Source organism: Scyliorhinus canicula, chromosome 15 (genome assembly GCF_902713615.1).
Source record: "Scyliorhinus canicula chromosome 15, sScyCan1.1, whole genome shotgun sequence".
NCBI classification, from domain to species: domain Eukaryota; kingdom Metazoa; phylum Chordata; class Chondrichthyes; order Carcharhiniformes; family Scyliorhinidae; genus Scyliorhinus; species Scyliorhinus canicula.
Genome location: NC_052160.1, coordinates 11,776,105 through 11,801,642, shown reverse-complemented (window position 1 = coordinate 11,801,642; position 25,538 = coordinate 11,776,105). Strand labels below are relative to the sequence as shown.

Genomic DNA, 25,538 nt, shown 5'->3' with positions numbered 1-25,538 from the left:
TGATTGAGGAGTGCTTGTTGTAGCTTTAGGTTCCTCACTTCTTTTAATTATTCCCATGTAAAATGTGTTTTCTAATGAGAAATTGTCCTCTTCTGATGAATAATTCTCTTCGATTTTCTTCTCCGATGAATCCACACTTCGAACGTTGGTGTTCCTTTGTTTTTGTTTCGGAGTTTGAAATTGCCACATCAGGAACACGTCATCTCTCTGACACACGATACACGTTCGCGCATGCACAGACTTTTTTCTTCCGTCTCACATTTTCTGGCAAAGTGCATATCTGCTGGGTTGGAGTGTGCGCCCGCAAGATAGCTGCCATCTGAAACGTGCTTCTTTACTGCCTGCTCAACCTTGTGGTTGACTTGCGCGCATTTTCACGGTGACACAATTCAATGTACTGGTTTTTACTCTGTTCATGAGCTAAACATTTTTCAATAGCGATTTTCAGTGTTAGATCTTGCTGCCTTAACAATGCTTCTCTTAGACTCTCATCACTTATACACCCTATGGCAATCAATTGGTCTCTCTGGGGAAACTCACATAAAATGATTGTTTTCCATACAATCCTGCCATTCGATCGCCCACTTGGGTCTGAGGGCAGAGTTCAGAAGCACACAGAGAAAATCCTGATCTAGCTGTTGAATTAAAACATGGCCTGCCTTTGAAGATGGTTTGCACTGGATATGTCCCGATGATTGACAACTGTCTTTGGATCCAGAACCACATTAGTTTGCAGGGTATGAACAGAGCTTTTGTTGCAATACGGTGAATATTATGTCTGAAAAAGACATATCTTTTGAATAAGAACAAAATAAGTCATCTAACTGCAAAACCTAATGTATTAACAGTGAATGACTGAGCTAGTTGATTATTCCTTATGAAAGAAAATCCTCGGACTTGTGAAAAATTGAACTGAATATGGAATAGCCACATAATTATTTGGTAATTTTGTTTCCTTGCCGGACAATATTAAGGAGCTAGTTATTGTGTATCATGTTATTGTGTATCATGTTCAGGATATAGTAGTGTGTTTATGTCATAGAATCATCATAGAATTTACAGTGCAGGAGGCCATTCGGCCCATCGAGTCTGCACCGGCCCTTGGAAAGAGTACCCTACCAAAGCCAACGCCTCCACCCCATCCCCGTAACCCAGTAACCCCACCCAACATTTTTGGACACTAAGGGCAATTTATCATGGCCACTCCACCTAACCTGCACGTGTTTGGACTGTGGGAGGAAACCCACGCAGACACGGGGAGAACGTGCAAACTCCGCACAGACAGTGACCCAAGCCGGGAATCAAACCTGGGACCCTGGAGCTGTGAAGCAACTGTGCTCACCACTGTGTGACCGTGCCCCGTGTCAGTCTTATGTATTGTAATTCCATAATTTGTGGAAATAAAATATAAACAGGAATACTTTCCTGATGGTAAAAATTAAAACGAGTCCTACAATATAAAAATAAATGATCATTACTTGGTCTTTCGGGGAAAGTACGGGGCATTTTATGATATACTGTTACCGAAATTTGTAATTGGGTATTCAATACCAAAACAAATCAAAATACACTGTTTATTTATCACACTAATGTCAGGCAATTTGTTGAACAAATCTCATTAGAGCAAGTATTGATATGTAGTCTCTGATGTGGTTTTTTTAATTCTCTTATGTCACTCCGGCACTTTTGTAAAAATAATTATCCCATTCTTTACTTTGAACTGAAATTTCTGTGAAAAAGTGTAAAATTTGATCACGATAGAGTTCTTAGTAGCCAAACACAGTCAGCAGCAGTATAACATGCAATGTCCAGTATCCCCCCCCCCCCTATAGATAAAACTATTATCATTATTTTTATATTGTAGATGAAAATTGGGAGAGTGACTCTTTCTCTCAGTAATTAATGCCTCACCCACAAATCAACTCAGAAATTGTGTGTTTGTGTGCAAGCGTTCCTCTTGAATGCATTAGTGGGCTGTTAATTTTGTGGATCATTAATTTCAGAGATAAACAAGCATTCTCCTAGTTTTTGGAAATAGGAATTGCAGGCTCCTCAAATCATTCTTTTTCTGTGCTAATCCATTTTCTACCTGTAATTCCCTGATCTGATTCGTTAGACTCTCAATTTTCTCCTTTAAGTGCAGTTTTTCCAAAAATTTACTGAAACAGAGTGTGGGACTGAAATTAGAGTGGATAACTCCATTTAGACAGCGATCACTGGCAGGGATGTGAAGGGGTAAATAGTTTTCTCCTGTACTGTGAATTCTGTAATTTTGTCTGTTCTACATGAGCTTGTGCCATTTGCCTTCTTTACATCAGCAGCACACCTAGTTAACAAAATTAAACACGTTTTCTTACACAACCAGAGTTAACACCCATGTGCCATTACGTGGTGGGCTGATTTTGACAGCTGGGAGGTGTATCACGAGATCAGATTTCACATTTCTTCACACAAATTTCAGTTCAAAATAAAAGATGAGGGAATTATTTTCACAAAACAAGCTATTAGGAGACAAATTAAGACAAAGATAAAGTGAGATGAGATGAAATGTTTCATAAAAATAAATCCAAAATAAGAAAGACTTATATAGCCCTGGAAACATAGAAGATAAGAGCAGGAGTTGGCCATTCAGCCCGTCGAGCCTGCTCCACCATTAATACTGACCATGGCTAATCATCCAACTCAGTGTCCTGTTCCCGCTTTCCCCGCATATCCTTTGATCCCTTTAGCCCAACAGCTGTATCTAACTCCTTCTTGAAAACGTTGGGCGTGAGTCATCCAAAAAAAAGGGCCCGATTCAGCGGACTCAGGTTAAAGGCCGCTGAACGGCATGGTGAACGGAGTATTTCTTGACAGCTCAGGGCCAAGAAATACCCCGCTTATCTAATGGCACTTTGCCATTTTTTTTTGTTCTCAGGCAGATCCTGACCGCCAAGGCAGCACTTAGAGGGATTTCCTGAAGTCAGTAGGAAAGGCTCCTCACAGATCGGGGTGCCATTTTGGAAGGCTTCCCTGATCACCCCGCTTTTCTCTTGACCCCTCCCATCCTTGGGAGGCCCCATGGAACCCCCCCCACCCTCCCCCCGACCTGACAATGCACCCCAGGCAGTGCCAACCTGGCACCTGGGCACCCTGATACTGCCAGTACACTTGGCATCATGGAGGTGCCAGGGTGCCCATGCGGCACTGCCATTGTGCCAGGCTGGCAGTACCAAGATGCCAGGGTGTCAGAGGAAGTGCCTGGTGCCACCCTGCCCTGTCCCTGGCCTCCTTGGGCTCGCCAATTGCCTGGGAGATACCCCAGATGCTGTTATGACTGGTCCACTTTTGTGTGGACCAGTACTAAACACCGCCCTGGTGAGGTCTCGCAGCCACAGTCGGTGAGTCCCGGGCGCTCAGTGAATCCAGGCACCCAGTTACCTTTACAGCTCATTTAAATATGCATATTTGGGTTACGTCCAGCGAGGGCAAAATCCATATCGCACCATGCAGAGTGAGACAGGTGCCACATGATTGGCCCAGCGCCCGGCACGGAGCCCGATTTGGGGCTCGCTTGCAATTCACCTGTTGCGTTTGGATCTGCCTGCGCCTGGTGGTACGAGCTTGCTGAACTGCAACCTATGTATCATTTTGGCCAGGTTTCACGGGGGATTCCCGGCCAGGTATTTGGGCGTAATCCAGAGCAGTAACCACCTAGACGTAGTAATTTGTTTGGAGTTGGGGAGATTTTCACTGAAAAATCCCACACTTGCGACGCAATCTTCAGGCCACGCTGCGCCGAAAAAGCAGCTTGCCGTGGTGCAGTGTGGTCAGTGAAAGCTGGGAGACCCCGCTCCCGGGATCCACCCAGCTTGCAATGTCTCGTCAGATTCAATGCAGTCTCACGAGATGTTGTGAGGGGAATTCCACCCACAGTGGGCAGTAAGCCTCACTCTAATGTGCAGATTTCCAAGGTACCTGAGGCTTTGGGGTTCAATCTCTTCAGAGTTTATACCAGACCTACTGAGTAATTTTAGCATTTTCTGGTTTTATTACTGATAATGGCTTTAAATTGGGAATTTCCAGTCAGATTTTAAAATTTTTAGTCCTAAAAGTATCAGATTGTTTCTATCAGTTGAATCTACTTAAAATTAGCTGCCTAGTTCTCATGAACCGATGTAAATATATATTTCATAAAATGTAACTATGATTCAGGGCCACCATAGTAAATCGGGGTGCTCAAATGTTAAGAAATCATCAAGAGTCTGTCCTGAAGTCTTCAGTAACCTTCAGGACAACACTTAGAATTGTTGTCTAAAATGGTCAATGCCAGTTAGATTACTCTTTTACTCTAAGGTACATGCCACACTTGAATCTAGTGCAACAGCTGGTGTTTTGTGGCACTTTAAGTAGAATGCACATTGCCTTTCATTTATCATCAGGGAATTCTAAACATCTGAAGACATTTGAGATCACAAAGAACCAGAATCCAATCACTTGAGGTCCAAAGCAAACCACACAGATATTCTTTGTGACATTATTCACAATGGGCACAGTTACCGAATAAAAAGATAGTGCCCTTTCAATTATTCATTCTAACGGGACCGAGCAGGAATTCAGCTGTATTGGTGACAGTGTACTCACTGCACACACCCTCACCCTCTTCCCTAACCCAGCAGATCTTCCTACATCAGGAATTTTGCAGCAGAATTTACAGATCCTATTCAGCAATGTGCCTGGGGGTGAAAATATTTTTAAAAATCTCCATCCCACTCAAAAGTCTTCAGAAAAATCTGGACCAAGGCTCAAAATCTATGCAGATCCCACTATATTCTATGTGGGAAAAGAAACATTTTAGATAAATGTGAGATTTATACCCAAGTGTAAAAATGCTTCAACCCCATCACACAATATTTTATTCCCCTTCTTTTAGGACCCCAAAATGCTTTCTCATATTTCTGGTGAGAGAGTTGACACCTTCTGCCAATATCATACTCTTCCATAGTTAAGTGCTGAACAATGTCCAAGAGTTGTCTTCCATCTGGAGACTCTTCCTTGGATTTTAACTCCCTCTTTTTCTCCTGGACCCTTCCCCCGATTGACTCTGTTGTGATCAGGAAGATACTGCATCTTCCTAAACCTCTGCCTCTCTCTTCTCCTTTAAATTGCACATCAAAACCTGCCTTTTTGACCAAGCTTTCAATCACCTGTCCTATCATCTCCTCATGTAGTTCAGTATCTGACTGCTCCCTGTAAAACACCTTGGGGAATTTTACTAATTTAGAGGCACCATTATTAGAAGCTGTTATTCAGTTGTGTGGATACTGCATTATGGTAATGCCCATGGACTATATTTTTATAGTATTACAAAACATTTACAAATTTCTATGAATTTAAATGCAAAGCAGATGGCAAGAAGCATTTTTGTTTAATGGATTGATAAATGCTATTCTGCATCATCAAGTTGGATTGGTACATTCCAGTTTAATACAAAGCATTGTCTGAAAATATTGTAATCTGTAATCCATTGATTTTTACTATTAAAAAAAAAGAAGGCCTCAGCACCTAACAAAGGACCAGAGTTTGATAAATTAGTTGTCAGTTTATTCAGACTTGCAACTAATGTGATTGTCAAGTCTACTGCCAACTTAATTAATTTTTCCTCCAATGTAGGCCAGCTACCAAAGGAATGAAAGATTGCTGGAAAAACAAGCATACTTACTGTTCTCAATACTTAACGACTAAATTCATTTTTCTGTTGCTTTCAGGATCGTGATTATTTAGACAGATAATAATCTTATTGATATTAATATCAGCTGGAGTTCAGAACAACGAAGCATAACCTTTAAATCAGGTCATTCAGGGTGATGTCAGGAAGCACTTCTTCACAAAAAGGATAGTGTACATCTGGAACTGTCCCATCCGAAAAGTCTGTGGGTCAATTTTAAACTTCACAACTGGGATTGATAGATATTGGTTAGGCAAGAGGAACAATAGTGGTGGTTAGAAGGAGTTAAGATACATATAACTAGCATCTAAGTGAATGGCAGAACAGGCTCGAGGGGTTCAACAGCCTACATCAGTTCCTATGTTCATCACTCTGGCTTTTACTATTACTAATGTTTTTATTGTATTAAGTTGGATTTGATTTTGAAGAATGCAGCATATATGCAGCAAATGCTGTGTCTTGCTACATGGTTAATTTACCAATCTATTCAACACAGTACTGGGGTTTTGAAATTGGCTCTTGCAAACTATTGCAATGCACAAAACTTCCCAAATTGATATTCAATGAATAAACAGTGTAGGTTTACAATGCAGATATTTTCTTTCTATTTTCACTATCCCTCAGATAGAGATTAATAAAAGGCTTGGGGTGTATTAGCAAAATTATATAGCACTTTCTTCAAGTCTGTAAGAAATTGGACCAGAGAACACAAGAAGAAAAATACTCCCACATGAGACAGCAAAAATAAAATCAAGGTACCAAGGGGTGATGAGGCTAATTTAAGAAAAGGACATACATTAAGGGCAGAGGCAGACAATAGCAGTAATGCAGCTGGAGTCAGTGATTCAAAAGGGAGGCAACAGGGGAAAGCAAAGTAAGTAAAGAAAATCCAACCTGGAGATAAATTTGAAGAAACCAGAGCCCAGCAGAGACAGACTGGGGAGAGGATGAATGAAAGCTCGTAATTGGGCACGAGAGGGATATTAGAGAAAATGCAAATGTGACATAAGCAAAGATATGAGACAGAGTAAAGCAGCAAAGTGACAGGAATTAAAACAGAGTGGAAGAGTAAAATGTGAACAGAGACACAATTATCGTAACAGCAATAATAGCCAATGAGAAATGCAGAAGAGGGAAACATACATATATAAGTCTGCACAGCCAGATAGAAATAAACTGGAGTAGTGAGAGAAATGCATATAGAGGAGGAAACAGAGGGAAACATACAGAGACAGAAGAGGCACATCTCAATCAATAGTAGATATACATTCATTTGTTTTAATGAGCACATGACAAATTTGACAGGCCCTACAGTGGCAAATCTGTAACAACCAGTTTGGGGACTTAGAAAAATGAATCATTACTTGTCATCAGTTGCTGCCACCTCACAAGATTTAAAGACTGTTGAAAATGTTCATGTTAACAAAGAAAATAGTGAAAATTCTACTGTGCCTCCTCTGTCATGATTTTATTGAGATATATTAATGGCATTTGAATAATTAATCATATTGAACAATATCACTCAGATTGAGCTAAAAAATCTTTCTAGGTATGATGGTGGGTATTGTCTTGAGAAGCTGATATTATTTGGCTGATTAGGCAATCGACTGCTCCCATGGAGCTCAGATAGAACAATTGTGTGCCCACAGCCTGTAGCATCCATTAAACCTAATGGATGGAAAATCATAGGGTGCAAGCCTGTGATTACCCATCCTACAGAATGTGTTGGGAGGATCCTCGCTGGGAGAATCCATTTGCAGAATGAGCTCGACTAAATATTTGGGAATTTATTTTTATAGTCTTCTTTATCCTCTTGTTACTTTTTGGTGTGTCAGCTGTGGCTCAGTCAGCAGCACTCTTGTCTCTTGTCATAACGATCTGTGTTCAAGTCCCACTTCACGACTTATGCACAAAAGCCAAGGCTGATACTCCAGCACAGTACTGAGGGAGTGCAGCACCATCAGCAATGCAGTCTTTCTGATGAGCTGTTGGATGTAAAATATACCATTGCACTATTTGAAAATATGCAGAGGGGTTAAGTTTAGTGTCCTGACCAATTAACATCACAAAAAAACAGGTGATCTTGTCATTTGGGAGCAATTTCGACGTTTCAAAAGTACCTCACTGATTGTAAAGTGCTTTTAGACATCTGTTGGTGGTGAAAAGTGCTATATAAATGCAGATCTTTGTTTTTGTTTTATTACATTTTGACTGTTCAGGCACTGTTTAAAAATTGTTACTCCCCTACATCTCACACAAATCCTACTGAAGTGACCATAACTCATGTCAGTCTCGACAGTGAGTATTTGTTCATGAGAGCATTTCACAGCACAATGAGCTTATCAAATCTAATATTCACACATGGGCCTCCAGCAATCAGGAGAAGGGCCACTAGCAGGCTTTTCCTGGCTGAAATCCAGCCTATTTGGCACCTGGAACCTGATACAATCCTGACCAATGGGACAAATCTGCTGAACAAGTAGGGGAGTATATCAATAGGGTTACAATCAATATTCCATTCATAAATTTGCTGATAATTCTGACTTTTTAAAATATGTTAGATGTTCGAAATTAGTTTAAATTTAATTACTGAGACAGCATATACTCCAGAGTCAGTTTAAATTCCTTTCACAGATTAGATATTCTAAGTAACTGTGCAGCTAGACTAATATCATGCTGTAATTTTGGAACCCAGGGGTTTGTTACAGAATCAGTTGAGATGACAATCCCTCACAGTGCTGTACGAGTCTCACCGGAGTGAGCTGGTGCTTAAAGTTATTAATGATTTCAGTCCATTCCATTTAGCTAACAATTTATCATGTAATACAGTTGAATACTAGCCAAGAGGATGAGATAATGGCTTTCTTCTATAAAGTGCAGCTGCACAGAAAACAGGATTTTCCCCTTTATCCAACTGGTCCGAATGCATTTGAATTCCCCTCATGGCGGAATTTTAATCAGCAATTTAATCTTGAAAGTAAGAAATTGAAAGTGCATCTATTTGTAGAATGTAAACTTTAATAGTGAGTTCTACAACTGACCAGATGCTTCTTGATAAATTCAAATGAATGACTAAACACGAGTGGTCACTGAGAATATGCATTCTGGGTCTGCAATGCACCATGGGACTGCCACTTGTCTCAAGCTTTACTGTAGCTGCTTTGAAACTTCTGTGGTAAGATTTCATGTGGGAAAAATGGCATCAATAGTGCACAAATGTCTGCATCACTGGCCTGTCCAACAATTATGTCACCATTATGTTGGACAGAATGAATCCCTTGAAGGATGAGGGTCAGCATATGCAAAGACTAAGCTGAAATTTTATCAAAGATTTATGTACAATAGGTTCAACATGTTTTTACATATGGTCCACATGGACAATCCACCCCCCCCCCCCCCCCCATCCCCCACACACACACACTCACACACACTCACCCCACTTTGGCTTTTGAGACACGTTCGTACAGCATCTGATGGATTAATTAGCAGCTTTTCCATAATTGGGGGGGGGGGGGGGGGGCGCAGAGGAGGAAGGGGCAATTGGAGACATGACAGCTTCAACAAATACCCCACATGGCTCTATGCACAACTTTTTTCACACTGTGACTTCCAAAAGAGTGAAATTGCCAAAACAGATTGGAATTAAATTTTCCAGAATACCTTTTCCCTTTCCTCTCCCAGGGGATCACATGGCAGTGGGTGGGAGACTGGTCGAAGGGAGAGGAATATTTAGACATGATGCTCTATTCTGTTTGGCATGGAGTAGGCTTGATGGATCCACTGGGCTCTACCTGCCTTTGACAGGAATGTAGGAACGTAGGAGCAGGAGTAGGCCACTCAGCCCATCAAGCCTGCTTTAGATCATGGGTGATAATCTACTCAATGCTACTTTCTGTGCTATCATCAAAGCCCTTGATGTCTTTAGTATCGAGAAATCTATCGATTTCTGTCTTGAACATGCTCAATGGTTGAGCTTCCACAGCCTCTGGGGTAGAGAATTCCAAAGATTCACCACAAGCTGAGTGAAGATATTCCTCCTCATCTCAGCCTTAAATAGCCAGCTCCTTATTCTCAGACAGTGTTCTCTATTCTATTCTTTTTTCACCAGCCAAGAGAAACATCCTACCTACATCTACCCTGCCATACTCTGTCAGGATGTTGTAAGTCCAAAAGTTCACAGCTTATTCTTCAAAGCATTAGAGAATGCAGGCCCATTTTCCTCAATCTAGCCCCCTAAGACAATCCTGCCATCACAGGGTTAGTCTGGTGGCCATTCATTGCACTCCCTTTATGGCAGGTTTGTCTTTCCTTAGATAAGGAGACCAAAACTGCACACAACACTCCAGATGCGGCTTCACCAAAGTGCTATAAAATTGAGCAAAACATCTTTCCTCCTGTACTCAAGTCCCCTTGCAATGAAGTCCAACATACCGTTTGCCTTCCTAATTGCTTGCTGCACCTACATGCTAGCTTTTAGTTTATTTTAATTCATTTACAAGATGCAGTTCAAGAAGAAAGCTCACCACCACCTTCTCAAGGGTAATTATGGATGGGCAATAAATGCTGACCTAGCCAGCGACACCCACACACCATGAATGAAAACAAAATAAAAGCTAGCATGCAGGTGCAACGAGCAATTAGGAAGGCAGTGACTCATGAACAAGGATGCCCTGGCTCCTTTGGGCATCAACACCCGCCAATCTATCAGCATTTACGAAATACTCAGTTTTTCTGTGTTATCTACCAAAGTGGACAATTTCACACATATTCACATTATATTCCATCTGCCATGTTCTTGCCCACTCACTTAGCCTGTCCAAATCCCTTTGAAGCTCCCTTGCATCCTCCTCACAAGTTACATTCCCAGCTAATTTTGTGTCATCTGCAAATTTGGGAATATTACATTTTGTCCCTTCATCCAAATCACTTATATAAATTGTGAACAGCTGTGGCCCTAGCAGTACCCTACCAGTATCAGCCTGCCATCCTGGGAATGACACATTTATTCCTACTCTGTGTTTTGGCTCTTAACCAATTCTCAATCCATGCCAATATATTATCCCTGATCCCATGTGCTTTAATTTTGTTTACTAACCTCCTGTGTGGGACCTTCTCAGAAACCTTCTGAAAATCCAAGGACACCACAGGCACAATTCAGCGATTCAGCGGACTCAAGTTAAACTCCGTTAAACGGCACATTTAAAGAGCAGCGCCGGAATCATCCTGCTCACCAATGGCACTTTGCCCTTTTTTTGGCAGGAGTTTCATCCTGTCGAGGTAGCAGTTGGAGGGCTGCCTGCAGATTGGGGCAGCCCCGGTTTCCCCTTGTCCCTTTTCAGGCATCCAGTGCTTCATGGATGCCCTCACCCCTCAACCTTGGGGAGCCCCTAGGAAATTCCCTCACCTCCCTCCCCTCTACCTGGCAAGGCTCCTGTAGGCCTGACCCCTAGCAGTGCCAACGGGGCCCCCAATAGCCTGGGAGACGCCCCAGGTGCCATTATGCCTGATCCATGTTTGTGTGAACCAGTACTAAATGGCGCCCTGGTCAGGTCTCCCTGGCATGGCTGGCGAGTCCCGGGCACCGGGCGAATATGACGCCTGGGTATTTAAGTGAGGGCGAGATCCAGATCGTGCCGGGCAAGGCAAGTTGGTGACGCGCCCGAGGTTTCGCTCCCGGCGCAGAGGCTCACCTGTTGCCCCTGGATCTGCGGCAGGCGCAACGGGGTCGCTGAATTGCGCCCCATTGGCACCCCCCGCGATTCTTCAAAATGACGTGTCGCGAAATCGCCGCTCGCCATTTTTCACGGCAACCGGCGATTCTCCGGCCCAGATTGGCCGAGCGGCCTGACGAACCCGACCGGTTCACGCCGGCGCCAACCACACCTGGTCGCTGCCGGCGTGAACATCGCGTGTGGGGCCTGTGGGGGTGGAGGGAGGATCGAGCACCACGGGCGTGCTCAGGAGGTGGCTGGCCAGCAATCGGTGCCCACCGATCGTCGGGCCAGTGGCTCTAAGAGACGCACTCTTTCCCCTCCGCCGCCCCGCAAGATCAAGCCGCCATGTCTTGAGGGGCAGCAGAGGGGAAGACGGCAACCGCGCATGCGCGGGTTGGAGCCGGCCAACCTGCACATGAGCGGCTGACGTCACTTAGGCGCCGCCGTCGCGTCATTCTCGGCGCGCCGCTTTGACGCAAGCGTCAAGGCCCGGAGGCTGAGTTTCTCGCAACGCCGCTCCTTGCCCCCTGGGGGGGGTGAATAGGGTGCGAGGAGCGGCCTCCGACGCCGTCGTAAAACTCGGCTGAGTTCACAACGGCTTTCCCGATGCCGCGCGCCATCGGAGAATCGTGCCCCATAACTACTGGCTCTCCTTTATCTATGCTACAAATAACTTACGAAAAAAATGTCACTAGGCTTGTCAAACATGATTCCCCTTTCATAAATCCATGTTGACTCTGCCCAATTATATCATTATTGTCTAGTTGTCTCGCTATTATGTAATAGATTTGAGCATTTTCCCTGGGGCTGATGCCAAACTACAGGTCTGTAATTCTCTGTTTTCGCTCACCCTCCCTTTTTAAGTAGTGGAGCTACATTTGCTACTTTCCAGTCTGCAAGAACGTTTCCAGAACCTGTCGAATTTTGAAAGAGAACCACCAATGTATTAATTATCTTTATAGCCTCTAGGATATGGCTCATCATGTCCAGGAGATTTATTAACCTTCAAGTAAATTAATTTTTCAAGTACTACTTCATTATTAACACTAAATTCTTTCCGTTTCCTATTTTCACAAGCCCCTTGGTTGCCTGGTATTTCTGGGAGATTTTCTGAACCTTCCTTCATGAAGACAAACACAAAGGCCGTGATTTAATGGCCTTGATGCGCCTCACTTGGTGTTGTGACGAGACCGTCCAATCTCACGAGATGCCTCTCGTGAGATTCGTGACACTCAAGATGTCTCGCGAGGTTCAACTGATCTGGATCTCACCCAGCGAGGTGGGGCTCAAGGACCCCGGAAGAGGTAAGCTGGATGAAGTGGGGGAGGCCGGAGGCTGCGGTGGGGTATCTGAGGGGGGGTTGAAAGATCAGAGATGCCTTTATTAATGGTGCCCCGACCTGCGAGTAGTCGTCCTGCACTGGCGCGACTGAAGTGCAGCCTTGACTGGCCGTTCCTTACCAAGGCCAGAAAAGTAGTGAAGTCCTGGCGCTCCAGGTGCCGAGATGCACCACTCTAAACGCGTCCGAAGCCGGAAATTTAACTTTTTTTGTTCAATCGTGCCCGAAGTAATTGTTCATTTTCTCCACCATTTCCCTATTCGCCATTATACATTCTTCTGTATCCACCTCTAATGGACCCAGATTTATCTTTGCTAATCTTTTCCCTTTCACATACCGAAAAAAGCTTTTACAGTCCACATTTACATTACTCACTAGCTTGCATTAATATTCTATTTTCCCTTTCTTCATCAATTTCTTGGTCCTACTTCGCTGGATTCTACATTACTCCCAATCCTCTGGCAACCTCAAAGGTTACTTCCTTTAATCAAATGCAATCTTTAACTTATTTTGTTAGCCAAGGCTGATTCGCCTTTCCTGTTTCACACATATATGTGTTTGCAAATGGCTGTTCCCCGATAAAGTGACCATTACCTCCTGATAAAAGCAAATTACTGCAGATGCAGGAATCTGAAACTAAAAGACAAAATGCTGGAAAATCTCAGCCGGTCTCACAACATCTGTAAGGAGAGAAAAGAGCTGACGTTTTGAGTCCAGATGACCATTCATTAAAGCACCAGATACCTTCATAATGTCAGATTTTTTGTGAAATTTGAATCTCTTATGATTATTTAGGACAGAAAAAAATCAGGATGCCCAAAACCTGAAGTAAAAAACAATGCTGAACGTTATGGGCAAGCTACTGCACACTCTGTGCTCTGGTACAGATGAAAAGACACTCGCCAGAATCTTCCAGGCCACCTGCATAAAACAGGCAATGACAGGCCATTAATTTTCACATCAATAGGGGTGGGAAGCTTTTAGAGATGATAATCCAGGATAAAATAAACAGTTACTTGGACAAGTGTGGATTAATTAACAAAACCAGAATGGATTTGGTACAGGTAAATTGTGTTCAACTACCTTGATAGAGCTTTATGATGAGTTAAGAAAGAGGGAAATGTGGTTGATTTGATGTCTTTGGACTTGAAAAAGGTGTTTGATAAAGTGCCATAGACCAGATTTGTCAGTAAAGTTGATGTTCACTGAATAAAATGGGCAATGATCGAATGAATACAAAATTGGCTAAACTACAGGAAATGGAGAATAATGGTGAACAGTTGTTTTATGGACCAAAGGAAGATATGGTGGAATTAATCGATGGTCAGTATGAGAAACCTTGCTTTTCTTGTCAGATCATAATTATCTAGACTTGGTGTTCAGGGCACAATTTCAAAATTTGCAGATGGCAGTAGACTAGTAGGCTTCTCTCCATTTCAGGTAACAATGGGCTGAGCCTGAGGTGTATGTCACATGTGGATTGAACATTGTCTATCATGGCAGTTCTTTCCACAGCTGGCAGAGATGAAAAGCACTGGCCTAGATCAACGTTTTTTTCCTTCCACCACATTCCCTTTTCCGGAATCTAGGAGTTTCTTTGTCCTCTGCTTTTTCCATGTCCTTCCGAACAGCCTAATGGCTCATTTAAACACCCGAGACTTCTCGGCCGTGCCTGGGAAACCGTGCCAGGGCGTCATTTAGTACTGGTCCACACAAATGTGGACCAGGTGTAACAGCACCTGGGGCAGTCTCTCAGACCATGAGAAACCCAAGCTGGTTAGAGACCGGGCAGTGCGGCACCCTGGCACCTGGGCATCTTGGCACTGCCAGACATGGTGCACAGGTGGCACTGCCAGGATGTGGGCCCAGGCCCTGGGGGGGGGAGGGGGGGGGGGCTTTGCCAAGTACAGGGCTGAGGGTGGGTCCCGGCAGCCTCCCCAATGTTAGGGGCCTGTGAGGAGAGGTCAGAAAAGCAGTGGTGGGGCCTGGAAGGTGTGGGATATTGGGACTGCTGGACAAAATGGCGCCCCGATCTGTGAGGAGCCTACCCTGCTGGGCCTACAGGAAATCCCTCTAAGTGCGGCCTTGGTGGAGAGAATCTCCCAGAGGCCAAAAGCAACTGCAAAGTGCCATTGGATAGCGGGATGTTTCTCGTCACTGCAACTTTAACTTCAGTCTGCTGAATTGTGCCCCCAATCTTTGGGAATTTGTCCATCATCCATTTGGCTAACATGACCCAGCCAATGGAGGCAATGCTGGTTCAAGAGAGCAAACGTGTCGGGGATCTCTGTACACTGGTGCAGTGCATTTTCCTTGCATTCCCACCCAATTGCTCACCAGGAATGGGGGTGAAAATTGGCTCTTCAAGGCATTACTGGTGTGCCTCCAGCATAAATCATTCCCTTCATGTCTGTGTATCGGCTGAAGAAACTACATTAAAGCCAAATGCTTTCAACGTAATTGACATTTAGCATGAGTCCAGCATAAAACTAGGGTTCTCAGTACTTTAGCAATACTCATTCAGCAAAAGATTCAGGCTTTACTTCAATATTGATTAACTATAAAATTAATTTTGCAGAAAGCGTTGCCATCATACCCCAGACAAACTGGCAATTTGAGCTAGTTTGTCTGAGGCACGTGACCTGATTCTGGAATAAATGTATTTTTTTTTAAAAACACTTTTTAAATCTATACTATTTCCAAGATCTCAATAAATGCAGTTTAAGTAGTTCTGGAGCAGGACACGGCCAGTGTAAGGGAATTGTCTGCAGCATGTGCCTCAGTCGGCAATTTCAAATAATTGCCATCTTTTCAAGCAAGGAATTTCTCTTAACTGCTCACCCTCTTTTAGAAATAATCGACTCTTGAAATCAGCAGCTTACAGCATGTCTAGGTGAGCTGTTGTACAGATTAAATATACAATAAGCGTTTCTTCCACTCTTATAGTAACAGACTTTAGGTCCAACCTCAGTTAAGCAATCTCCAACTCCATTAATGTGGCTCTCATCTGCAGGTCAAGACTGTTCAAACTTTAAAAACATTTTCAGCTGAAGAGCTCAAGTGTGGAAGCAACAGTCTCTGAATCCCATTGACACCTAGTCTGTTTATATTGGGTCAAATCTTCTGAGGAGTAGCAATCACTGCTGGATTGCACTCTGCTCCTACTTCTTTTGCACAGCACAAAACTCCACATTTCTTGCCTGGACTTCTAATTGGGCCTCTTCAAAAATGTGGAGCTTACCAGTTCTCACAGTCCTTCTTCATAACACAGAATCGTCGGAGGAAGACAAGCCATGCCCGCTTTTTATGGGACTAGTATTTTGGTAAGTCTTCATTCACTAACACATTGAAAAGCTTTATTCAAATTTCACAAAGTTTTTCAATGTGTTAGTGAATAAAGACTTACCAAAATAGTAGTGAGTGGTAAGATAGATACGGTGTCAGGGTATTAAATGGCAGGGTGGGTAGAATGGTAGGTGGCAGAGTGGGTAGAGTGCTGGGTGGGAGTGTCTGTAGGGTGGCAGTGTCTATAGCGTGGCAATGTCTATAGGGTGGCAGTGTCTATAGGGTGGCAGTGTCTATAGCATGGCAGTGTTTATAGGGTGGCAGTGTCTATAGCGTGGCAGTGTCTATAGCGTGTCAGTGTCTATAGCGTGTCAGTGTTTATAGGGTGGCAGTGTCTATAGGGTGGCAGTGTCTATAGGATGGCAGTGTCTATAGGGTGGCAGTGTCTATAGCGTGGCAGTGTCTATAGGGTGGCAGTGTCTATAGCGTGGCAGTGTCTATAGGGTGGCAGTGTCTATAGCGTGTCAGTGTCTATAGCGTGTCAGTGTCTATAGGGTGGCAGTGTCTATAGGGTGGCAGTGTCTATAGGGTGGCAGTGTCTATAGCATGGCAGTGTCTATAGGGTGGCAGTGTCTATAGCATGGCAGTGTCTATAGGGTGGCAGTGTCTATAGCATGGCAGTGTCTATAGCGTGGCAGTGTCTATAGCGTGGCAGTGCCTATAGCATGGCAGTGTCTATAGCATGGCAGTGTCTATAGGGTGGCAGTGTCTATAGCGTGGCAGTGTCTATAGCGTGGCAGTGTCTATAATGTGGCAGTGTCTATAGGGTGGCAGTGTCTATAGGGTGGCAGTGTCTATAGCGTGGCAGTGTCTATAGCATGGCAGTGTCTATAGGGTGGCAGTGTCTATAGCATGGCAGTGTCTATAGGGTGGCAGTGTCTATAGCGTGGCAGTGTCTATAGCATGGCAGTGTCTATAGGGTGGCAGTGTCTATAGCATGGCAGTGCCTATAGGGTGGCAGTGTCTATAGCATGGCAGTGTCTATAGGGTGGCAGTGTCTATAGCGTGGCAGTGTCTATAGGGTGGCAGGATGATAGGTGGCAGGAATGGAGGTGAGGTTGGGTCAGTGGAGTCGGAGGGTTGGTGGGGTGGTGGGGAGGGTGATGATGGAAGGCTACAGGACAGTAAAAAGGACGGGGGTTGGTGGGAATGGAAGGATTAGGGGAGAGTCGGAGTGTTACTGGGAGTCAGAGGGGAATCACAAGATCATGGGGAGTTGAAGGGTCAGGGTGGGCCAGAGGTAGGGAAGGGATGTTGAATCAGAGCGGAGTCGGATGTCAGTTGTACCATTAACCATATATTTGAGTAGGTTTTTTCCTGTCTAACATTTCTTGGCTAACTATTCAGGTAACTGAGACAGAACCGTCGAAAGTCTCTAACTCTGACTCTGACTCAGAGTTGGAGACTTTTTGAAGTTGAAACTTTCCAGGAAATTCCTGTAAATCCTTTGCATTGCGACTCCCAAGAGGTACCACAGCAAATCATCTGGGGTATGTCCTGTCTCCAACCATCAAGAGGCCAGAAGATCTGGGCCATTATTTTTATTGAGTATAGTTCACACAAATATTGTACATTGAATGATACAGCATAAAATGAAGCCATTTGTGCCAGTGTCCGTGTGCCATCTCTTTAAAAGAGATATCCATATAGCCCCACTCATCTGTTCTTTTCCCATTGCGCTGCAAGTTTTTTCTTTCAAGTTTACATCCAAGTTCTTTTTGAATGTTACCACTGAATCTAGTCCCTCCACTCTCAGGGTGTGCAGATCATAAGCATTCACTGGGTGAAAGAATATTCTCCTGATCCCGCCTCTGATTCTTAAGTCAATGATCTGAAATCTGCATCTTCAGGTTACCAACCCCATCTGGCAGCGGAAACAGTTCCTCCTAATTTATTTAATCAAGCCGCCTCAATTCTGAACATCTTTATTAAAACTCTCTTAACTTTCTCTTACTCTAAGTCAAGCAATCTCACATTCTCTAGTCTTCCAGACCCTTCCATCAGGCAGAAGGTACAGAAGTCTGAAGAATCGCACATCCAGACATAGGAACAGCTTCTTCCCCACAGCTACAAGACTCCTCCCTCTCGGACTGATCTTTTCCCTGTAAGAGCACGATTCACGATGCCCTATGCTGCTCTTGCACATGTATTTGCTTTGTTTGGCCCCTTGTTCCACACTGTAACCAATCACTGTTTGGTGATGTACCATTTGTCAATGTTCCCTGTTGATTATTCTTTTGTCTACTATGTACATACTGTGTACGTTCCCTCGGCCGCAGAAAAATACTTTTCACTGTACTTCGGCACATGTCACAATAAATCAAAAATCAATCAATCAATCAATCATAGTATACAACTGAAGTCTTTTAAAACTTTGCCATCATCTTTGTAAATCTTCTCCATACCCTTTCTAAGGTCTTGTTGTCCTTCCTAAAGAACTGGACTCTAGCTGAGGCCTACCCAGTGATGTAGAAAAGTTTACCATAGTTTCTTTGCACACTCCAGGTATAATTCAAAACTAATGAGAATTTGCTTACAAATAGAAGGCACATTGGAAAAACATATACAACCTATAGAACTGCTGGTACCAACGACTGGATTTTGAATGGGTTAAAATTGCTGCTGGATCAAGTAGTGGGTGTTATCTAATACTCACCCAGTCTTCAGGCTGACCAAGGCATCTTGCACTCCTTTCTGGTTGTACTTGGACATATATGAATGCATATCTGGATAATTATTTCTAATATTTCTCTCGGTACTTCCATTTGGAACAGTCCCAAATCGAAAAGGTGGTGAATGGTCATACGGCCTCTGAAACTATAAGAGATACAAAAGCCATGGTGAATAGTTTTAGAATGAATTTTCAGCAATGGTTTTTAAACACTAGAACCAAATCGTTTTTTTCATCCTAAACAGTTTCAATATTCCATGTATTAAGCAATAAGAAACCTAGAAATCAAAGAGCATCAGTTTTTGGTTAAGCACTTACAAAGTGTAAAGCATTGAAAGGTTTATGTGTTCCACAGGGACAGGATGCAAGATCAGACCGATGACTTTCTATGTTAATTTTGTCAAAGAGCCAGGAGCTATACATTTTAATTGAGCAGTGTAACCCGATGATAAAGGACAAAAACGTCCCAAAAGGTGGTGTCTTCTTGCCAGCAAAAGCTTTATCGCAATTGAGTTTATTTAATGTATGAACAGTAATTTCCTTTAACAAGCTGTTCCAGTTGAGGTGATAGAGGAAAGCTCAGTCTGACACCCTGCATTGTCAGATCATATTCACTTTACAAATGCTGGGTTCAAAAGCATGGGCCGAATTTCCGGACGCGTTATGCCCAGTGCAAATTCCATTATGTCAGGAAAAACCAGGCGTGAGGCCCAAAACGGGATTCGTACTGTGCACAAATCAGTTTCTGATCTTCCCAGGCTTTTCACGCTGGCATCATCCAGATCTTGCCCAGAAACAACGAGAACCTGATTAGCATGCATTTGAATTAATTGTAATCCCATAAGAGAGATTAAAATCAGATGTCTCGGCCTCACAGAATCTTCCTGCCCACCAGTGGGTGTCAAGTAGACGGTAATACTACTGGTCTTTAAAAATGGGGACAGGCACCATGGACTCCGAGAGGGAGGAAGGAGGTGGATACCACTCTCTACTTAGTGCCAGGAGTACCAGGGCAAAGTAACCGCTGGTCAGATGCTGTGGGAGGGGCCCACTGTGGGTCCATAAAGCCTTGAAGATTGCTTTCTTTCATGTTTAACACTCCCTAACAGCGCAGAGCACAGCTGCAGATTGCCTGTCCCAAAATCTTCTCACAGGATAGAACCATTCTACAGCTTGTCTCTTGGAGAAGCATCTCACTTCCCTTGAAATTTCAACAGGCTCTGTGGTTTCACTGTTGCAGTATGCCTGCTCTTCCCTTTGTACTTGCTTGTTTATGTTCCATTTCACACCCCTTGAAATTTCAATAGGCTCTGTGGTTTCACTGTTGCAGTATGCCTACTTTTATCCTTTGTACTTGCTTGTTTATATTCCACTTCATGTCCCATTAACTTTTATGAGACTCTGCAGTTGAGCTAGCTGCTGTCTGCTTTATAAGACCAATGGAGATTGTTTGCTTGCACTGCATTTTACACCCCATTAATTCTCAAGAGCATCCTAAATTGCACACCTGGGGCCTGGCTGCGTTGTCGGGCTTTAAGTCGTATGTCATGCAATGGCTGCCCGGGTGTATTAAGTTTAAAGGCATGACAGAAATAAGATCAGGGGATGTCCAACCCTGAATATCCACAGTGCCTATTAGTGTTACCCTTCTCTGCCTCTTAGAGTTCTTTTGTGCCTTCTTACATTCTTGTGTTAACCTGCAGTAGTTAGACTTCTTATTGTACATTCTTGTGAGTCATGCTCGTCTAACCAATTGGCCATTATCATTTATCCTTCACCACTCTCAGCTGCCCTAACTCTCCAAATCAGGGATAGGGGTTCAATCCTTAAGGATTGAAGGTTGGGTGCCAGGCATTAGGAGGGCGAGCCTAGCACCTTGCCGAAGTGGGCCACTCGACTGCACTGGGGGATCCAGGAGCCTTTAAGGTGCACATGGGTGCCGATGTGCCACAACACATGTTGAAGCCCACTGCTGTTGAGGGAACAACCAGATGCGAGCATGTTGGTGACTATGAAGGGACATGGGCAGTGACAGTGGCTATTGAAGCAACAATGTGTTCTGGGCAGCAGGTAATAGAGGTGGCGCTGGCCACTGGAGATGGTGTAGGGTTGTCAGCCTCCCGAATCATGAGTACAAACGGTGTTGGGAGGGATTGAGGGTCGCGGGATGTATGACCTAACTGTCTCTTTCTCTCCTACTCCCATTCCTCCCAGTTTATTGAGTTGTATTGAGATGGAGCCAGTGGAGCTGACAATCATCCTGATTACAGATTTGGAGGCAGACAGACGGCGCCGATTCCAACGTTGGTAACCCAGGCCAGAACCTGTGGCAGAACAGCAGGTTGGTCAGGCTCAAATCCCAGCAGCCCATCAGGCCGATGAGGGGTGCAGAAGATAGCAGAGAAGGAGACCCCGGGTGTACAGGACCAGCTTGTCCTTCAACAAGCTGTTGGACACCCTGTGTCGCCGAAGACTCCGGTTGACCATCGAGACAGTGTGGCACCTCTGCCAAGTCCTTGCAGACCTGGCACCTCAGGGAGGGGGCGGACAGCTGTTGCCTATGGCCCTGAACCTTTTTGTTACAGGGTCATTTCAGGACTCGAGTGGGGACTTGTGTGGCATTTCTCATTCGTAGGAATGCATCTGAGAGGTGACAGAGGCTCTGTATGCCCAGGTTTCTGACTACATCCACTTCAATCTGGGCCAGGCCCACCAAGATGCCTGGCCCGCAGGATTCACCACCATCACTAGGATGTCTCGGGTCCAGGGGTGATAGATGGAACACATGTCACCTTAAGAGCACCATGGCATTAGGGAGTGCCCTTCATCAACTGAAGGGGATTCCACTCCCTGAATGTCCAACTCATGTGCGACCACTGCCTCAACATCATGCATGAGGCAGCACGGTAGCATTGTGGATAGCACAATCGCTTCACAGCTTCAGGGTCCCAGGTTCGATTCCGGCTTGGGTCACTGTCTGCGCGGAGTCTGCACATCCTCCCCGTGTGTGCGTGGATTTCCTCCGGGTGCTCCGGTTTCCTCCCATAGTCCAAAGATGTGCAGGTTAGGTGGATTGGCCATGATAAATTGCCCTTAGTGTCCAAAATTGCCCTTAGTGTTGGGTGGGGTTACTGGGTTATGGGGATAGGGTGGAGTTGTTGACCTTGGGCAGGATGCTCTTTCCAAGAGCCGGTGCAGACTCGATGGGCTGAATGGCCTCCTTCTGCACTGTAAATTCTATGATATCTATGTGTGTACAGGAAGCTTACATGATAGCTACTCCAGGGACCCTCAGAGATCTCCGGTGTCTTCAAGGACCACCCCCAGGCTGCTAGGATGGCTTGTGGGGACAAGATCATAAGACCATAAGGCATAGGAGGAGAAGCAGGCCTTTGGCTCATTGAGTCTGCTTCGGCCATCCAATGAGATCAAGGCTGATCTGATATTATTCTCAATTCCACTTCCCCGCCTTATCTCCGTAACCCTTGATTCCTTTACTGATCAAAAAGCTGTCTATCTCAGCCTTGAACATACTTAATGACCCAGCCTCTAAAGCTCTCTGGGGTAAAGAATTCCACAGAGAGGATAAATTCCTTCTCACCCCTGTTTTAAATGGGCAACTCCTTAGTCTGAGATGATGCCCTCTGGTCCTAGACTCTCCCACAAGGGGAAACAATCTCAGCATCTACCCTGCCAAGCACCCTGAGAATCTGATATATCTCAACAAGGTCGCCCCTCACTCTTCTAAACTCCAATTAGTACAGGCCAAACCTACTTAACCTTTTGTCAGAAGAAAATGCCTCCAAACCCAGAATCAACCTAGTGAACCTCCTCTGGGCTGCCTTCAGTACAAGCATATCTCCTCATAGATAAGGGGACCAAAACTATTCACAGTATTCCATGGTCTAACTGGTGGCATGTATATATGTAGCAGAACTTCCCTATTTTTATACTCCGTTCCCTTTAAAATAAAGGCCAACGTTCCATTTGTCTTTCCAATTCCCTGCTGAATTTACATGCTAGCTTTTTGTGATTTGTGCAGGAGGACCCCCAATCCCTCTGTGCTGCAATTTTCTGCAGTCTTTCTACATTTCAATAATATTCAGCTTTTATTCTTCCTACCAAAGTGCATAATGTCCCATTTCCCTACATTATATTCCACCTGCCAAGTTTTTGCCCACTCATCTAACCTGTCTATATCCCTCTGTAGACTTTGTGTTATCCTCAAACTTGGCAACAATGCATTCACTTCCCTCATCCAAGTGATTGATTTATATAATTGTGGCCCCAGCATGGATCCCTGTAGCACTTCACGAGGTACAGGTTACCATCCTGAAAATGCCACCCTTTTCCCAGCTCTCTATCTTCTATCAATTAGCCAATCCTCTATCCATGCTAATATACTATCACCAACACCATTAAGTCGACTTTTGTGTGGTACTTTATCAAATGCTTTTTGTCAATCGGAGTACATTACAGGGCTACCCAAAGAGATTATGACTGTTGACGCCAGCGTGGAGGCCAGAGACTGAGGTGGAGTCGTGTTATAATAAGGCTCAGAGTGCTACCTGGACAAGGTCTGAAAGGTGCATTGGGCTGCTGAATATACGATTCCACTGCCTGGAGCGCTCTGGCGGTGCTCTTCAATAAAGCCCCCAGAGTGTCTCCCGTATTGTTTTGGTTTGCTGTGCCCTCCATAACCTAGCGCAGCAGGAGGGTGACATTCTGGAGGAGGAGGAACTGGAGGAACAACTGCTTCCTCTGATGAGGAGGAGGACCAGAAAGGAATGGAGGATGAGTCACAGGAGGACCCAGAGGATGGAGGACAAGCTCAGGGTGGCCACAGGCCATGAGGACCAGGGAGGCCCTGATGGTATCCAGATTGTCGGATTGGGAAGCTTGGTGTCTGGCAGCTCCACCACCGACACCCCGCCCCCCACACACCATATCCCTCCCAAAACACTCCCCCCACCCCCCCAAAATCTTACCCCCTTCCTCCGAATGTGTCTTTGACATCACACCAGGATGATGGGCCTGGATTGGCGGTGTGAGTGCGTCGCTTGTCAAGGCAGGGAGATGAGAGATAAGCTGTGATGCTCCTCAGGTTCGGCTTATGTCTGACTCTTGTCTGTCTGCTGACTCCCGGGCTCATGTCCGAGTGAGGGTCGGGGGTACATTTCTTTGTCCCACTGCTCCATGGGAGGAAAGGGACAAGACCAAGTGTTCATTGAGTGAAGAAGCAGTGACTCCAGGATGTCTGTCACTGTGAGTCTCATGGGGTCTCACTTGAGATCGGTCATATGCATGAAGGTGCAGTGGATCCTCACTTCTCTTCACAGTCAGTCATGGCCCGCTCCTCGTCCTCCCTTGCGATTTCCATCGCCCTTTCTTCATAGGGGGTGAGGAGTCGTAACTCAGACACCTCCCCACCCATCTTTTCCCTCTCCATTTTATTATGGGTTACCTTCTAACACGGGGACGCAAAGAGGACATTGTGTGCCGAACACCTGGTGGGCCAGTGGTCTGCAGCAAGTGGGATATGTGGGCACCGTGCCTAGACAGGAATGGGTTGTGATGAGGAGTTCCATGGTGTTCTGAGGGGTCAGGTTTTGGGAGGCTGTGGGATGGCAGTGAGTGGATTAATGATGTCATACCAGGGGTGACAGACAGGATTGATGCCAGGAGGAGACAGGTGGTAACTCACCCTTGCAGCTCGTAGGAGGTCATTCATTTTCTTTCAGTATTGGACTGCAGCTGCCACCGCATTGCAAGTGGGATTAGTCATGCTACTTTGGGGTCTCCAACCCTCACAAGGGGAGAGGGTGCCCCGCCTCTCATCCACAGCATCTAGAAGCCTGTTCCGGTCTCCCTCCAGGAAGCGAGGAGCAGGTCTCCGTGCTGTCATCCTTCTGGCTTGACTGAGAGTGAGTGCAGAGGGGCCATTTAAATGTAGCTCCTCCTTGTTAGCAGTGCACAGCTGACTGCTAGGTCGGGTGAACCAGACACCTGGGGTCTCCAGCTCACCGTGTTTCATATGGGAGTCCATTGATTGTGGGAAGATCACGATGAGTTTTGCGACAGCTGAGCTGGCAGGAATCGCACTGGCTCTCGCGCCTGAATTGACACTTTGTCATTTTTGGGAAAATTGCGCTCATGGCTTCTAAAATCCAATAAATCATTTCAAATAACATGTGTGTCAGTAACATTTTTCTTCATAGTAAATTTTTAATATGTCATTGAACCCTCTTCCTGCCTTTAGAATGCCATAATTTTGTGACAATGAATATAAATCACAGTAAGATTCTAATCCCGAACAGGCGCCGGAATGTGGCGACGAGGGGATTTTCACATTCATTGCCATGTTAATGTAAGCCTACTTGTGACAATAAAGATTATTATTATTATTATTATTATTAATAATCAATGCTTTGACTGGCTATTGCAGCATTGTAAATTCTACATTTTATTTGTCTAATGTTATCTCTCTGCATCGGCATTATGTTTTAGCCAACTGATGATATTGCAAGATTATGCAATCCAATTATAGGCATAACTTCTACACTCTGGAGGGCTCTTTATTCTAACACAGCAGCTGATGGAATTTAAACTCAATCAATAAATCTGGAACTGAAAGTTAGTCTCGGTAATGGTAACCATAAAACCATTCTTGATTGTTGTTAAAACCCATCTGATTTACTAATGTCCTTTGGAAGGAAATCTGCCATCCTTACCTGGTCTGGCCTACACCTGACTCCAGAATCT

At 44.7% G+C, this 25,538-nt stretch overlaps 1 protein-coding gene across 1 annotated transcript in view; it reads right to left on the bottom strand.

The window, feature by feature from the left end:
- grin2aa (glutamate receptor, ionotropic, N-methyl D-aspartate 2A, a) overlaps positions 1-25,538 on the bottom strand; it is a 411,403-nt gene that overhangs the window by 62,625 nt on the left and 323,240 nt on the right. Inside the window, 1 exon segment of the mRNA XM_038820557.1 lies at positions 18,762-18,922. Coding sequence (XP_038676485.1) covers positions 18,762-18,922 — 161 coding nt within the window.